This window comes from Manihot esculenta, chromosome 7 (assembly GCF_001659605.2).
Source record: "Manihot esculenta cultivar AM560-2 chromosome 7, M.esculenta_v8, whole genome shotgun sequence".
NCBI lineage: Eukaryota > Viridiplantae > Streptophyta > Magnoliopsida > Malpighiales > Euphorbiaceae > Manihot > Manihot esculenta.
In genome coordinates, this window is record NC_035167.2 from 12,942,194 (window position 1) to 12,957,514 (window position 15,321).

Consider the following 15,321-nt stretch of genomic DNA (forward strand, 5'->3'; position numbering starts at 1 on the left):
GTCAATTCACGTGTCCCAAACGGCTATTTTGGACGGAAGGACTGCGAATTTGGACGGAAGAGAAAGTGAGGGACTTAAGTGTTGGGTCGCCAAAATAGAGGGACAGAAGTGTTAATTACGTTAAACGTCAGGGACTAAAAAGTAATTTTCCCTATTTTATTCGTTTTTTGATGGACTGTTATTATATTTTAATTTTATAAGTTGTACTCACACTCTTTATTTAGTATTGTAATTAGCTAACTTTAACGGCAAAAAATATAAGTTATTGCATTGTTAAAAAAAGTGTACAATTTTTTAAAATTTTTAAAATTTTATGATAACTAAATAATTCTAATGTTTAAATTATAATTATAATATATAATTATAAATTATTAAAAATTAATAGAAAATTTGAGAGGTCAATTAAAAAAAAAATCTTCATTTAAGACTTTGTAATCAAAATTTTGAGAGATTAGTGAATAAAAAATGAATTCCAATAACCTATTTTTAAAAATATTTAAGGTACTAAATCTCATAACATAGTAGTATATTATCTTTTAAATTCATGATTTGCAAGTCCATAAATGTCATTAAAGGAAGTGATTACAAAGAGATGAATATAAAATAAAGTCAAAGTAAAAAATTTAAAGAATGTAGTTAAATTGATTTTTTTTATATAAATTTAAACAATTTAGTTAAACTCAAAAACTTTTTTATTCGACTATTAAATTAAATTTTGAGTGTGTAAATAAACCTCTTAATTTAATTAAAATACTTTATATGTTCTATAATTTTTATCCTTTTTTATTTTTGTATATTTCAAAATATTATTTACTTTTTATATTATAATTAATATATAAATAAACTATTATAATTTTATATTATTTATTACATAATTTCTCAATAATTGTATATTTTTTAAATAAAAATTCAAATTATTTCTTATTATTAAATTTAAATAAGATATTATTAATAATGATTTTATTGTCAATAAAATTTAATGTCCTTATGTTATATAAAAAATTGTATATAATTAAAAGTTAATAGAAAAAATTCATTCTCAAACAAAAATAATGTATGTGAGAAATTAGGGTAGAAAAAAAATAAAATGAATCAGAGCCGAGTATAAAATAAAGTCCAGATTCTCGACACTTGCTGGCACAGAGTAGAGAGAGGGAATACTAAATGGGCCTCCCGGATATTCTACCGGCCTATAAAAGAGGTTCAATTTTGCCGCTTCATTTGAAACAAGAGACACAAAGCTGAGCCTCGGTCTTCCTTCCTCTGCACTCTTTCTGAAAATGAGTCGTGAATCCTCTCGCTCGGCTAATTCAGGTCAAAGATCAAAGCGGAGCTTTAACAATTCCAGTTATTCAAACAATAGTAATAGCAGTAACAAGAAGACCAAAACCACCAATCAGAAAACCCTAGGAATGGCCTGGGGCGCCAATTCACTCTCCTCCTCCCGTTCCTCCTTCCGCACTTCTCCTTTCTCTGATTTTGGCAGGTTCTCTCTCTCTCTCTCTCTCTCTCTCTCTCTCTCTCAATTTGTCCGTTCTCTTTTCTAAATGATTTTTTTGTCGATTTTCTTTGGTAATTTACTTAGATTATGATAATTTAGAAGTTGATCTAACGGAACTATTGAATTTCATTTGTAATTGGAATATTGTTGTGTTTTAATTGGTACTTAGATGGTTTCAATTTGATCTTTTTGGTGATTTGGGTGCAGTTATATGGTGGAGAAGAACAGGAAACTTCAAAACCAGTTCAATGCAGAGGCTTCAAGTTCTTCTCATGGTGGTTCCAGTTCTGAGAAGCCGATATTTGATGGGGTTTCCATATTCGTTGATGGTTTCACAATTCCTTCGAGCCAGGTTCAATTTTTTGATAATTTCTTGGCATCTTGTTATCCTCTGGATGCTTGTTGAGAATATGGATAAAATGAATGAGAAGGGAATGCAAACTAATGTTTATTCTTGGTTCACAGTACAAAGGACATGATTGATATTTTTGTGTTGGGTTAATACTTATTTATTGTTAGCAGTGAAAAATGTAAGGTTGCAGTTTTCTTTTATTTCAAATTATTGCCTTTGAGAGATGATGTTGTTAAAATTGGTGTTTGACATTTTAAATTGCTTCAGGCACTGCGTGGTTACATGTTGAAGTATGGTGGGCGATTTGAGAATTACTTTTCCAGGCATCGTGTTACACATATCATCTGCTGCAATCTTCCTAATAGCAAAATCAAGAACCTGAGGTTCATAATGGTTTATTCTTCTTCTTCTCTAAGCCTAAACTGATAGATGTGTATTTTTATTTTATTGTTCATGATTGCAATGCAGGTCTTTCAGTGGTGGACTGCCAGTAGTTAAACCTGCATGGATTTTGGATTCTGTTGCTGCTAGCAAACTTTTGAGTTGTAAGTTCATGCATTTTGTTGATGTAATGATATCAGATCCAGGACCAGAAATGGAAAATAAGCGAAGTTACAGAAGTTAGTAAAAGAAAATGTAATGCATAGAAAATGGAATATTTTAGGGAAACAGTAAGATTTGGAGTTTTTTAATGTTTCTTCTACCTATAATGTTGCTTTGAAATTAAGGGTCTATTTGGTTTAGCTATTAGATATAAGTGTTGGCTGTTACCAATAGCCGGTAGCGGATAGTTGATTGTAACCAGTAACTGATTCTAGCCGATGTAATTTGGGTTTTTGGTAAATTAGATTATTATTGGCATATAAATGATTAATAAGGGTATACATCAATTTATTCTGTCAGTAAAATAAATATGAAAATACTAATTTATTATACAATACATATAATAATTAAAAAAAAATTTAAAATATTATTATTTTTTGTTGACATGTATAATTTTTAGGCAAAAGGCCTCTTTAAACTCTTGACCAATCTTTAAAAATTTTCTTAAACCCTTGATAAAATTTTTGGTCCATTAAACCGCTTAATTAAATAATATTGATTAATTAAACCATAAATTAACTGAAAAAGATCAACTTAAGCATAAATAGATCACATGCATCATATGTGGCTAACAGACATTAATGGACATCCAGTCTCTATCGTACTCTCTCTCTTGCAAGGTTGATGATAATGAAAGCCTCACAAGTCAAATCCGGTATACAACTTCAATATCAACATTGTTGGATTTTGTTTATTGATGTTAATGAAAAACTAAAACCAAAATAGTATATATTTTTTGACAGTATCCCTTGTTCTATATTACTTCATATGGTATAATTTTGCCTTTTTTTTGTCTTGTTATAGTGGATTATTCTCACTAGAAAAGTGTTGAGATATTTTCTGTAAATAACTTAGATTTGTAGTGATTGTGTGCATAATTAGGGATATGATTGTGTGATATGATTATACTATAATTATGGAATTAATTTATTCTTATAAGTAGTATATATATCCCAATTGACTTGAGGGGAATAATTAAGAATCTTTCTCTCAAAATCTCTTTCTCTCTTTCTTTTTTCGTCATTGTTTCATGGTATCAGAGCTAAGCGGCTTGGCCTATATGTGAGTGGCAGATTTGCCACCTTCATTTGGAGGTTTTTTGGAAGTTAGTTAATCTCACCACCCACCAGCCTCACCATTCTTAGATCGGCACCTCCCTGAAGCGTCGTCACCAGAGACGCCGCCACGTGCCTCCACACGTCGTCACTTTGTTTCTGCATCTGGTACACGCGCCAATGCGTGACCCCTATTCCGGCGACCTTTTCATGCTAACAACCCTTTCCCAGACTTGCGCCGGTGACTCCAGACCACTAGGTCCGGTCACCTGCCCAGCTCTCCTTCACCCATCCTTTGTGAACAGTACCTTCGGGACTGTTGGTCACGTCTTGAAGTAGGTTCCTTTCTTCAAACTCTCTCTCTCAACATGTCTCAAAAGCAGATAACCCTAAATACAATTCATATGGCCTAATCAAATAGAGTAGATTCACGTTTCAAACTGAATTCAGTCATTCTAAATGAAGCAGAGTACATAGATATCTATAGTTCCGAGCTACTCAGCAACATTCTTCTTCGAACTGCTCATTCTGGTAACTCTTTTGCTTATCTAACCAAGTCTTTACCTATCGATTCATGGATCCTCGACTCTAGTACTTCTGATCATACCTCTGGTAATTCCAATTTTTTCTCTACTTTTATTTCGCCTTCTACACCATCTAAACTCACATTAGCTAATGGTTCACAAACTCAAGTTAAAGGGATAGGTAATTTATATCTCCTTCTATTCCCTTGACTAATGTTTTATTCACCCCTCAATGTCCATACAACCTAATTTTTGTTAGCAAATTGACTAAAGATCTTCACTGTTTAATCATTTTTACGGCTGAATCTATGGTTGTGCAGGACCGAAGTATTGGGAAGATGATCGGAGCAGGATATGAGTTGCACGGATTATACTATTTTTCCACGTCTAACCCTCTAAGTGCTTTTGTGTCTACCACCTCTGCTGAACTCATTTATAGCCGTTGGGAACTCCCAAGTCTGAACAAGTTACAAAAATTGGTTCCTAGTCTCTTTTTCTTGCCTCCTTTAGAATGTGAGTCTTGTCAACTTGGGAAGCAAACTCGAGCTTCTTTTCCCAACCGGGTCAATAATAGGGTTACTTCTATGCTTGACATTGTTCATTTAGATATTTGGGGTCCAAGTCGGGTTAGTACAACTCTGGAATTTCAATATTTTGTTACTTTTATTGATGACTATTTTCGTTGCACTTGGCTTTTTCTGATGAAGAATCGTTCTAAGTTCTCTATTTTTCAAAAATTTTATGCTGAAATCTATAATCAATTTGGTGTTCACATTAAGGTATTGCGAAGTGACAATGTAAGAGAATATTTGTCTTTCTCATTCACTCATTTCTTATCTACTCAGGGTATTACTCATCAGACTTCTTATTCTCATACCCTATAACAAAATGGGGTTGCCGAATGAAAAAATCAGTGTTTGATTGAAACAGCCTGCACCTTACTCCTACATCATAATATTCCGTTGCGTTTTTGGGGAGGAAGCTGTCTTTACTGCCTATTACTTGATTAACCGAATGCCTTTCTCTATTTTGTAGCATCAAAGTCCTCATTTTGTTCTATTTCCTAATCAGAATTCCACCCAGTTATCTCTTTGTGTTTTCTGATGTATATGCTTTGTTCATGATCATACTCCTGGCAAAGACAAACTCCAGCCCAAATCGGTTAAATGTGTCTTTATCGGCTATTCACGGCTTCAAAAAGGTTACAAATGCTATGACCCCACTACTAACGGATATTTTGTGTCTACAGATGTCACCTTTTTTGAAATCTCTCCTTACTTTTCTTCGAGTCCAGCACATAAAACCTTTGTTCCTAGAGCTTTGCCTATACCTTCGACTCTTATCTCTCCTTTGCCTCAACTGTGTCCATCTCCCACATATATGCCATCTCTTGAGGTCTACACAAGTCGGCCTCACCCATCTGGTAATAACAATGATATTTCTCTCCCTAATGCAGGTACTTCTAATGACTCACCTTTCGTTCTATCATCACTACTTTGGTCATGCCTTCAGCAGCAATAACTACTCCTCTTGCTCTTCGAAAAAGTATTCGTTCTTTTTGAAATCCTCATCTTATTTATAATTTAGTAAGTTACCATCGTTTGTCTCCTTATTATACTTTTATTTCTGCTGTGTCTGCTGTTTCTATACCCAAGACAGTTAGAGAAGTATTGGATCATTCTGATTGGTGTAATGCTATGGTTGAGGAAATGATTGCTCTTCATAACAATAGAACTTGGGAACTAGTATTCTTTCCGCCTGGTAAATCTACTGTTGGTTGTCGATGGGTTTACACGGTTAAGGTGGGATTTGATGGCAAAATTGATCGCCTTAAAGTTTGCCTTGTAGCTAAAGGTTACACACAGATCTTTGGACTTGATTACAGTGATACTTTATCTCCAGCAGCCAAGATAGCTTCTGTTCGCCTCTTTATCTCATTGGCTGCAATTAATCACTGAACCCTTTATCAACTAGGTATTAAAAATGCCTTTCTTCATGGAGAGCTCGCCGAAGAGGTTTACATGGAGCAATCTCCAGGATTTGTTGCTCAAGGGGAGGCAGACTTTGTGTGTCGTCTTCGACGCTCTTTATATGGACTAAAATAGTCTCCAAGAGCATGGTTTGGACGCTTCAGCACTGTAGTTCAACAGTTTGGAATGTCTCGAAGTAATTGTGATCATTCCGTATCTTTTCGTCATAATGGTGATAGATGCATTTATTTGGTGGTTTATATTGATGATATTGTCATTACAGGAAATGATCATGATGGAATCTCTTAGCTTAAGCAACATTTATTCAGTCATTTTCAAACAAAAGACCTAAGGAAATTGAAGTATTTCTTGGGGATTAAAGTGACACAGTCAAAAATAGGTATTGCGATTTCTCAACGGAAATATGCTTTGAATATATTTGAAGAAATAGGTATGTTAGGCTGTAGACATGTGGACATTCCCATGGATCCAAATGTCAAACTTGTTTCTGAACAGGGGGAGCCACTTAAAGATCCTGTTAGATACAGAAGATTAGCCGGCAAACTCAATTATCTCACTATTACACGATCAAATATTTCCTTTACTATAAGTGTGGTTAGTCAATTTCTTCAAATCCCCTACAGTGGTCACTGAAATGCAGTCATTCGCATTCTTAGATATATCAAAGGAAGTTCAGGACAGAGTCTACTCTATGAGGATAAAGGTCACTCACAATTATTGGCTACTCTGATGCAGATTGGGCAGGTTCTCCTTTAGATAGACGATCTACTTCAGAATATTGTATTATGATTAGAGGGAATCTTATATCTTGGAAAAGTAAAAAAACAGGGTGTGGTTGCAAGATCAAGTGCAGAAGCAGAATATCGAGCTATGGCTCTAGCAATATGTGAACTCATTTGGTTAAAGCAACTCCTTAAGGAATTGAAATATGGTGATAGTAGCCAAATGAAGCTGATATGTAATAATCAAGCTGCTCTCCATATTGCATCAAATCCAGTTTTTCATGAGAGGATGAAGTATATAGAGGTGGATTGCCATTTTATTAGACAAAAGATTGAATTGGGATGCATTTCTACTAGCTTTGTCAATTCAAATGACCAACTAGCTGATATTTTCCCAAAATCTCTTTGGGGTTCACGAATCGAATATATTTGTAACAAGTTTGGAGCATATGACATGTACGCTGCTCCAGCTTGAGGGGGAGTGTTGAGATACTTTCTGTAAATAGTTTAGATTTATAGTGATTGTGTGCATAATTAGGGATATAATTGTGTGATATGATTGAGATATGATTAGGCTATAATTAGGGAATTAATTTACTCTTGTAAGTAGTATATATACCCCAATTGGTTTGAGAGGAATAATTAAGAATCTTTTTCTCAAAATCTCTTTCTCTCTTTCTTTTTTCATCACTGTTTCAAAAAGCATGCAGAGATTTGTAGTTCTTAAAATGAAGCTCTTTATCCATGGGCTAGAATTACTAATTTCCTCATAGATTACAAAATTATTATATTAAGCTTTTTTCTTCAATAATAGTTTTCCACTTCAGATAGTCGATCGCAATTCCCTAAGTTCTATTATTAATTGAGATCTGTCAAAAATTGAGAAAGAAAGTGAAAGAAAAACATAAAGAGAAAAAAAAATAGAACCTCAGCCTTTTTCCCTTTAGATCCCTTGTTCCTAAATCTATGAATGCTCTGTGAGAAAATCTTGGGAAGATGAGGTGGGAATTTAAGGAAAGAAAAAGAGTCTGGTGGTGAGGAAAAGCGCAAGAGTCAATGGGAAGAGAGTTGTGTGGATTACCATTCAATGGGAAAAATGGATTCTGCTTTTTCTGGATAAAGCATCTGCTGCATACATGGCAAGAATTTGGGGTGAAACGAGACGAATAGATTTGGTGGCTTGAATGAGATAACAATGCCATCAAGGGCACAAAGCTGGGAAGGAGAGACAAAATATTAGAATATTAAGAACTGAAGTTTTCATCTCTTTTTATTTCCTCAAGATCAAGAACAAGCTACCCTTAGAAAATTTCTATCCATTTAATGGGAAGAGTGAATGAAAGTTAACTTTTTGAGTTAATTGATCAATATTATTTAATTAAGGAGTTCGATGGATCAAAAATTTTATCAAGGGCTTAAGTGAACTTTTCATAATTTGTTAGGGGGTTTAAACATGCCTTTTGCCTAATTTTTATCATATAATACTGAATATTGTAACTAGTTTCATTATTATTTATAGTATTTTTAATTTATGTATTATGTATTGTAATTTTAAATAATTTATTAGTGTAAAAATTTTAATTTAAAAAAAATTATAATTAATAAATTATAAAAGGTAATATAGTCTAATTAAAAAATAAAATCAAGATAGCTACCAGCTGATTGGGAACAACTCTAAAATTAGATCTGATTCGAAATGCAGCTTATAGACCTCATATCAGTTGCCTATTAGCTATCCTTTGGCTTTTTGAAAATTTACCAACACAATTTGTTTAGTTGTTTGAATGTTTATCAACTGCATCCTATTATTAAACCAAACACCCTTAATACAGCAAGAACTGTTTTTTTTTCTTAAATTTTTAATTTCTTATAATGTGGTGGGCGCTTAGAATGAAATTGGAATGATTTCAAAGGTTTGTATTGGATGTGTGCTTGAGTTCATGCATGCCCTATGTATAACACAAACTATTACTTAACCAAAATGAAATTACCATTTATTATTTGGTTATTATAGATAACAAGTCTTAACTGCATTTTAAACATGAATTTTTTGATAATGGGAATTTTTTCAACATATCCCGCAATGTTTCAAAGATACTCAAAGTTTTCTATTATTTTGCAACCATTTAGAAAATTTAGGGGAACAATGAGATAAATGCAAGTAAATTCCCAATTGAGTTCCAATTTTCTTTCTGGTTTGAAATAAAGAGGTGGAGGCCTGGTGGGCTGTAGATAGTCTTCCAGTCCTCCTGGCTGGGAGTGAGTAAGCTGTGCTTGCTTCTCCTTTTCTTTTTTGAGAGTTAATATACTGGATCTTGATTATTATGGATTTTATTTTCCTGTTTCTAGGGGTTCCTTACCAACTTGAGCAGCTTGCTAATAACCAACCAAAGGTGTCGGCCTTCTTTGCTGCGCAAAACAGACTAGTTGCTGAGGATGCTCTGAATATTATGGACCCATCTTTGAAAGGTGGCACCTTGGCAGGTGTTCCTGTGAAAGATGGAGAGCAAATCAATAGACAATTTGAGGACCGTGATTGTCAGATTGAGGAGCCAAGTAGCAGTAGTGGAAAATCTTCTGAAGTGAGGATGGCAGAACCTATTAATACAGAAGATGGAAGCAGCATAAGCAATGAACTTCCATCTAGTCCCAGTCAATTCTCTGTGTCAGTCAAGGATAATCAAAATGAGAGTAAATCACCAGCCCCATCAATTGCTGGGCCTTCTAATCCACATCATTCAACTATTGAGGATCCCAATTTTGTGGAGAATTACTTTAAGGTACCGATGCAGAAAGATAACTATGTTGCTAATAAGCTCAATGCTTTTTACCTTTTTAGTCCCTATTTTTTATTCTTTGTTGACTGGCTATTTCTCTCTCACTCAATCTCTTTTATTTCAACTTCTTAAAACTATTTGTCTTGTTTTTATTTATTTATTTCTTCCCCTGTACTTGTTACACCTTCTAAATGAAGGCTCATTTGACATGATATTAGACTTTAGGCATAGTCTCTTTAACAGTGTATTGTCTTTGGCTGCTTTTGTAATTTAAGAATTTAAGCATTTATTATAAGTTATGTTGAATCCCACATCGATTGTGGAAAAGGGTGATGTGCCCCTTATATGAGCCATGGGCACTCCTCCCCCTTGAGCTAGCTTTTGGGGTCAGTTAGACCTGACTCAAATTTAACATGATATTAGAGTCTCCCCTCCGATGTTGAGTCTCCTATAAAATATGTCACACCAGTAAAATTCTGGGCGTGAAGAGGGTGTGTTGAATCCTACATCGGTTGTGGAAAGGGGCAACGTGCCCCTTATATGAGCTATAGGCACTCCTCCCTCTTGAGCTAGCTTTTGGGTGAGTTAGGCCTGACCCAAATTTAACAAGTTATAATGGTTTCCATTTTATTTTTTATACTCGTAGTTTTCAGGTGACTTATGAAGTCTTTGAAGATGATGAACGACTGTTAATTTCTTAGATTTCAGTTTATAGCATATGGCCTATTTTATTACTTATTTAAAACTGATAAGCTGTATAGGTGGTTGTCATTTTCTGATATTGACTATGTTAAATGCAATGCTTTCAAACTCTAAGATCTTGGAAAGAGAATATTGCCCAGAATCAAGCCTTCTAGAGTTGTATCCAGTTTAAAGCCAAATTTTAAATGCTTATACCTATTTCAGTGTAATTGTCTTCTTCACAATCTAGGTTCTATGCAGGAGTGATTATTTGTACCATATGTTCACTTAAAGTAACAATTTATGGACGTATGTATCTTGTTCCATAAACTAATGTGCTAAATTCAAATTCAATTACATGCGTGCTAAGAATTTACTAGTATTTCCTAAGAAGTTAATGTTATTAAATTGTGAATTTTCTTGATGGGTTGTCTTGTCACTTGATTATTGGTTAATAGTGAGGCATTATGCAAGTATTACATTACCATATATTATCAATAAAACTACCCTGTTTGGTGTTATGCCGACTAACCATTGGTTTGTGCAGAGCTCAAGATTGCACTTTATAGGAACCTGGAGAAATCGGTACCGCAAGCGTTTTTGCCACTTACCTAATGAGTTTAGTTGTAGAAGCGTTTCTACTGCTAATGCTTCTGATAATTCCCAGAAGACTACTATCATCCATGTTGACATGGTATTATCATTGAACATAATCATAACTTGATTACTTTAATGTAAGGTAGTTTGATATCCATGTTCTACGTAATTTGGAATCAGATGTCTAAACTTAACAACCAACTTTTACAGCAACTGTTAAAAGAAATAAAAGAAGAAAAGAGCACAAAAAGAGGAAAGATTAAAGAAATAGCGAATTTCTTTTCATAATAATGAAATTGGAGAAACAAACCTTTTGAGGATTATTGAACCCAGTACAAAATATCTTTAGTTGAAATTATTAGTCTAGCAAGGTAAAGGAGAGAAAAATGTGCAGTCAATTTCCAATTTTGAGAAACAACTTTCAAAATTATAAAAATTAAGAAAAAGAAATGAAGGAAAGAAAAAGACAACACAATTACTTATCCTAACATTTAGCATGAAAAGTATGAGTATGAAAAATATCTGAGTCCTTATTGTTTAAAATATGCACACTTGTAGCTTGTTGACAGCAGAGTACACACTTCCTTGAGTTACTAATAAAATGGTATGAAACTTTTACCATACTTTAATCCTCAGGTTCTAGAATTTTACTGTATATTAGTCTCTTATTTCTAAATTTCATTAAACCTTAGTCCTTGAGTTTCATTCCTACAAATGCTTCGGCCTCTCAAATGCTTAAGTTTTTTATTGATGGTATTGTAAGAATTAAACTGCATATTTTTAAGCTTGCTTACACTTTATTCCTTGAGTTTGAATATTACAAAGTACTCTTGTCTCTCTAACTTCCAAGTTTCAATTGACAATAGTTATTATAGGACTAAACTGCATGTTCTTGAAATACCAAGAGCTCAAGTGTTATTTCTGCAAAACCTCAAGGTTGTTTTGTAACTAGTCCCAAAAAATGAATAATGAAAACTATGAAACATGATAATCTTAAGCTGTTATTTTGTAACTATGAGCAGGAGCTTTAGGCATGCTATTTTTATATTTCTTAAAAATATTCCCATTTTTTTTCTGCAAAGGTTGTTCTATAAAAAACTTTGGGACAATTTGAGAGGCGATATTTCTAAATGTTGACAACGCATTAGTCATGTATTGTATACCACACAATAAGATGCATTTTGAAACATAAACGCACTTAATTGTTTAAGTGGTAGAGGAATGACTGAAATGAAATATTCAAGTTTTTCAGACTTGGCCAGACCTTTGAACTGGTGAGGTGAAGGCTGAGAGTTATAGGCCAAAGGTTCAACTGGAGTGACTTTGGGATTGAACAGGAGTTTGCGCACACACATAGATACACACACATAAAAGCAAATTAAATGATATGCAAAATTAAGAAATCCTATAAGTGAATTTTATGCAAAATTAAGAAATCCTATAAGTGAATTTTAAAATAATTGTAATTACATTTCAGTAAACAAATTCTCTTATAGTAGATATTTTGAAAATTTTATTAGAAAAAGTAATATTTTATAATAGGAGAAATATTTAGAATAAAGGTTTACATGAAAATGAAGATATTAATTATGATGAAAAATAAAACGGGAGTATGTTAATATGTTTTATGTATAATAAACAATGTAAATGTAATTTTTTATGTTATATAAATAAATGTAATAAGGATTTAAATGATTTTTCTAGGACATTAGGTAAAAAGAATTAAACAGTAATGCACATCAAAATGAATAGTCTGGCTAGAGAAGTTGCTTTCTATGTTTGATTTTCAATCTATGAGATTAGATGTATTTTCTGGATATATTGCATGAGTATCTTCCCCAATTTTTCCCATTAAGCAGTCAAAGGACACTAATTTCATGGACAGGACTGCTTTTTTGTCTCGGTAGTCATCAGGAACGATCCTGAGTTGCATGATAAGCCTGTTGCTGTATGTCATTCAGACAACCCAAAAGGAACAGCTGAAATTTCCTCTGCAAACTACCCCGCCCGAGAATATGGTTTGTTTTGTCTTGACTTATTTCTCTTTCAGCATTTTATCTTGTTAGAGTGTGTTTATTTTGTAAAATGATGTATTCAGGAGTTAAGGCTGGAATTTTTGTTAGAGATGCCAAGGCTATTTGTCCACACCTTATCATTTTTCCATACAACTTTCAAGCTTATGAAGAGGTAGTTTATACATCTAAGCATTCAACTATTAGTTGACTTGCAAATTGATTGAGAAGAAAATTTATCAAAAAAAAATTCCTACTCCTTTGCATTTTTGTTGGGACCATATAATATGTTGCCTAATTTACAGGTAGCTGATCAGTTTTATAATGTCTTACACAAACATTGCAACAAAGTCCAGGTCTGCTCTTGAAGCAAATTCTTAGAATTCATACAATTATTTCAGTTGCATTCTTATTGATGTTTCTGCTGATTTAATCCCAGGCAGTAAGCTGCGATGAAGCATTTGTGGATATCACAGATTTGGGAGAAAAAGATCCTGAGGTTTTAGCTTCAACAATAAGGAAAGAAATTTTTGAGACTACAGGATGCAAAGCAAGTGCTGGAATAGCTGGGAATATGCTTATGGCTCGCCTAGCTACTAGAACTGCTAAACCTGATGGTCAATGTTATGTCCCACCTGAAAGGGTAATGCTTGTGGATTGCTGCATTAACTTAAATTTTCACTTCTTATCATGGGTTTTACGTATTAGTTGACTATTGAACTTATAGGCTCTTACATGTTGGATAGTTCTTACAGTTACATTACAATGATTTTGAATTTGCTTCTGAATGTTTTGGTCATCTTTTAATGGAAAATTAATTTACCTCTGATTTTTAGCATGATATTGTTGAGATTTTGAGTTCTGTGAATCAGAACTACTTTGTTCTCAAATTTTTAAAGAAAATTTATCCTGCTAAGTGTTTGGAAAAAAAAAAAAGATAACAATGGCAGTGTCTGAATGGTCTATTTCAGTCCCATTCTATCACACTTTCGTATATCGAATCTATCATTGAAAATTTGTTCTTGATTTTGAAATTTGGACAATTGTATACATGGACTAATAATTTTTTTGGGATTCAATGTCCTTTGCTTCTTAGTGACCTGGCAATTATTGATTTTATATGGTAGATGACATGTATTTTATTTATTGTTAATTTTTGTTTGCGATAGCTAATTGGAAGATGACTTAAAATACTTCCCTCTTCTAAATCTACTGATGTCTTTTGAATTTGCATACCTAGGATGTTGATCTTATTCATTTTCTCAGCTTGCATGCAAGTTTTAACATTTTCGGACTACTGGGTGAATATATGAATTTTTTATGCTTATGTGGTTTGATTATTTAATTTTGTTAGACAAAAGTGGTATTCCATCAAGGTATGTATATTCTGTATGGTTGCCATTTCATTAATTACAGTATTTTTGTTTATTTTAGGTGGATGAATATTTACAGGAACTTCCAATTAAGGCACTTCCAGGAATAGGGTATGTTTTAGAGGAGAAGTTGAAAAAGAAAAATATTTCAACTTGTGGGCAACTGCGCCTAATTTCTAAGGTTAGAATTAGCAGAAACATTATTTTCTTTGTCATGGTCCAAAAGAGTTTGGGTAATTTGTTAATTTCATTGGATTTAGAAAGTTTGCTCTGCTGTTATTTCTCTTGTTGTCTATCTGTTCTTAACTTCTATTTCTTTTAGAATTTTCCTAGTTTTATGACAAGCTTGAAGCTGGTCTTGATCCATGTTTAGTGTAATTTTCCCCTACCTCACCTTTCCTTTCCTTTAAAAAAATTTTACATTGATGCTTTTCCTTCGCCTGTATTTATCATTCACAAAGGAATGGAAGCAAATATATTGAATCAGTAAATGGTTGATGTTCAGCGTCTAAAATTATTAGGATGGACATAAATGCTCTAAGTACTACCATTAGACAAAAAAGGATATTTTTTTTCTTTTCTTCCTAGCCTTAGTAAAATGATTGTCCTAATAATCACTAGTCAAGGAGGTGATTAGATTGATGAGCTATTTGTTTATGTCAGATAATCTAAGAGAAGCTTTATAGTATTGTTGGAAAGTTGTAGAAAATTATGACAAATTTGAGCTACTGGAGTTGACTATGCAGATGTATGATTGCTCATGATTCAGGTATTCTATATTACAAGCATGGTGACACTTATTCTTGCTTGTTTCTACATCATGTGCTAGCTTGGGCAGTTAGGAATAGCCTTTTTAGCATTTTTTGAGGAGTACTAAGTTTAGTGTTCTCCAGAATCTTCAGAGATTACTCTGTTTAAAATGGAGAGTATGTTGTGGCAGTAAAGATTGTGCTTTGACCTTATACTTTCTTTCTCACTTCCTTTTCCTATAAAAGAAAAAGTCTTATTCATGTCGGCATGATGTGGTCCTGCTGTGTCTAACTTGGCCTCAGTCTTCAGCTGCATATTTCTAGTAATTGGTTATAGTAATAATTTTGTTCCTTCGGAGTTGTCTTGAACTAGCAAGAGATTAT

The 15,321-nt window shown here is 33.3% G+C and overlaps 1 protein-coding gene across 8 annotated transcripts in view; it reads left to right on the forward strand.

Moving 5' to 3' along the window:
• Positions 1–1,143: 1,143 nt before the first annotated feature.
• Positions 1,144–15,321, forward strand: part of LOC110619352 (DNA repair protein REV1) — a 40,742-nt gene continuing 26,564 nt past the window's right edge. For all 8 annotated transcript variants that reach the window (XM_043958005.1, XM_043958000.1, XM_043958001.1 and 5 more), the window contains exons 1-11: positions 1,144–1,486; positions 1,709–1,853; positions 2,121–2,236; positions 2,322–2,398; positions 9,098–9,528; positions 10,754–10,900; positions 12,689–12,821; positions 12,902–12,990; positions 13,121–13,171; positions 13,255–13,458; positions 14,250–14,369. In XM_043958005.1, coding sequence (XP_043813940.1) covers positions 1,281–1,486; positions 1,709–1,853; positions 2,121–2,236; positions 2,322–2,398; positions 9,098–9,528; positions 10,754–10,900; positions 12,689–12,821; positions 12,902–12,990; positions 13,121–13,171; positions 13,255–13,458; positions 14,250–14,369 — 1,719 coding nt within the window. In that variant the 5' untranslated portion in view covers positions 1,144–1,280. The remainder of the gene's footprint in view (positions 1,487–1,708; positions 1,854–2,120; positions 2,237–2,321; positions 2,399–9,097; positions 9,529–10,753; positions 10,901–12,688; positions 12,822–12,901; positions 12,991–13,120; positions 13,172–13,254; positions 13,459–14,249; positions 14,370–15,321) is intronic.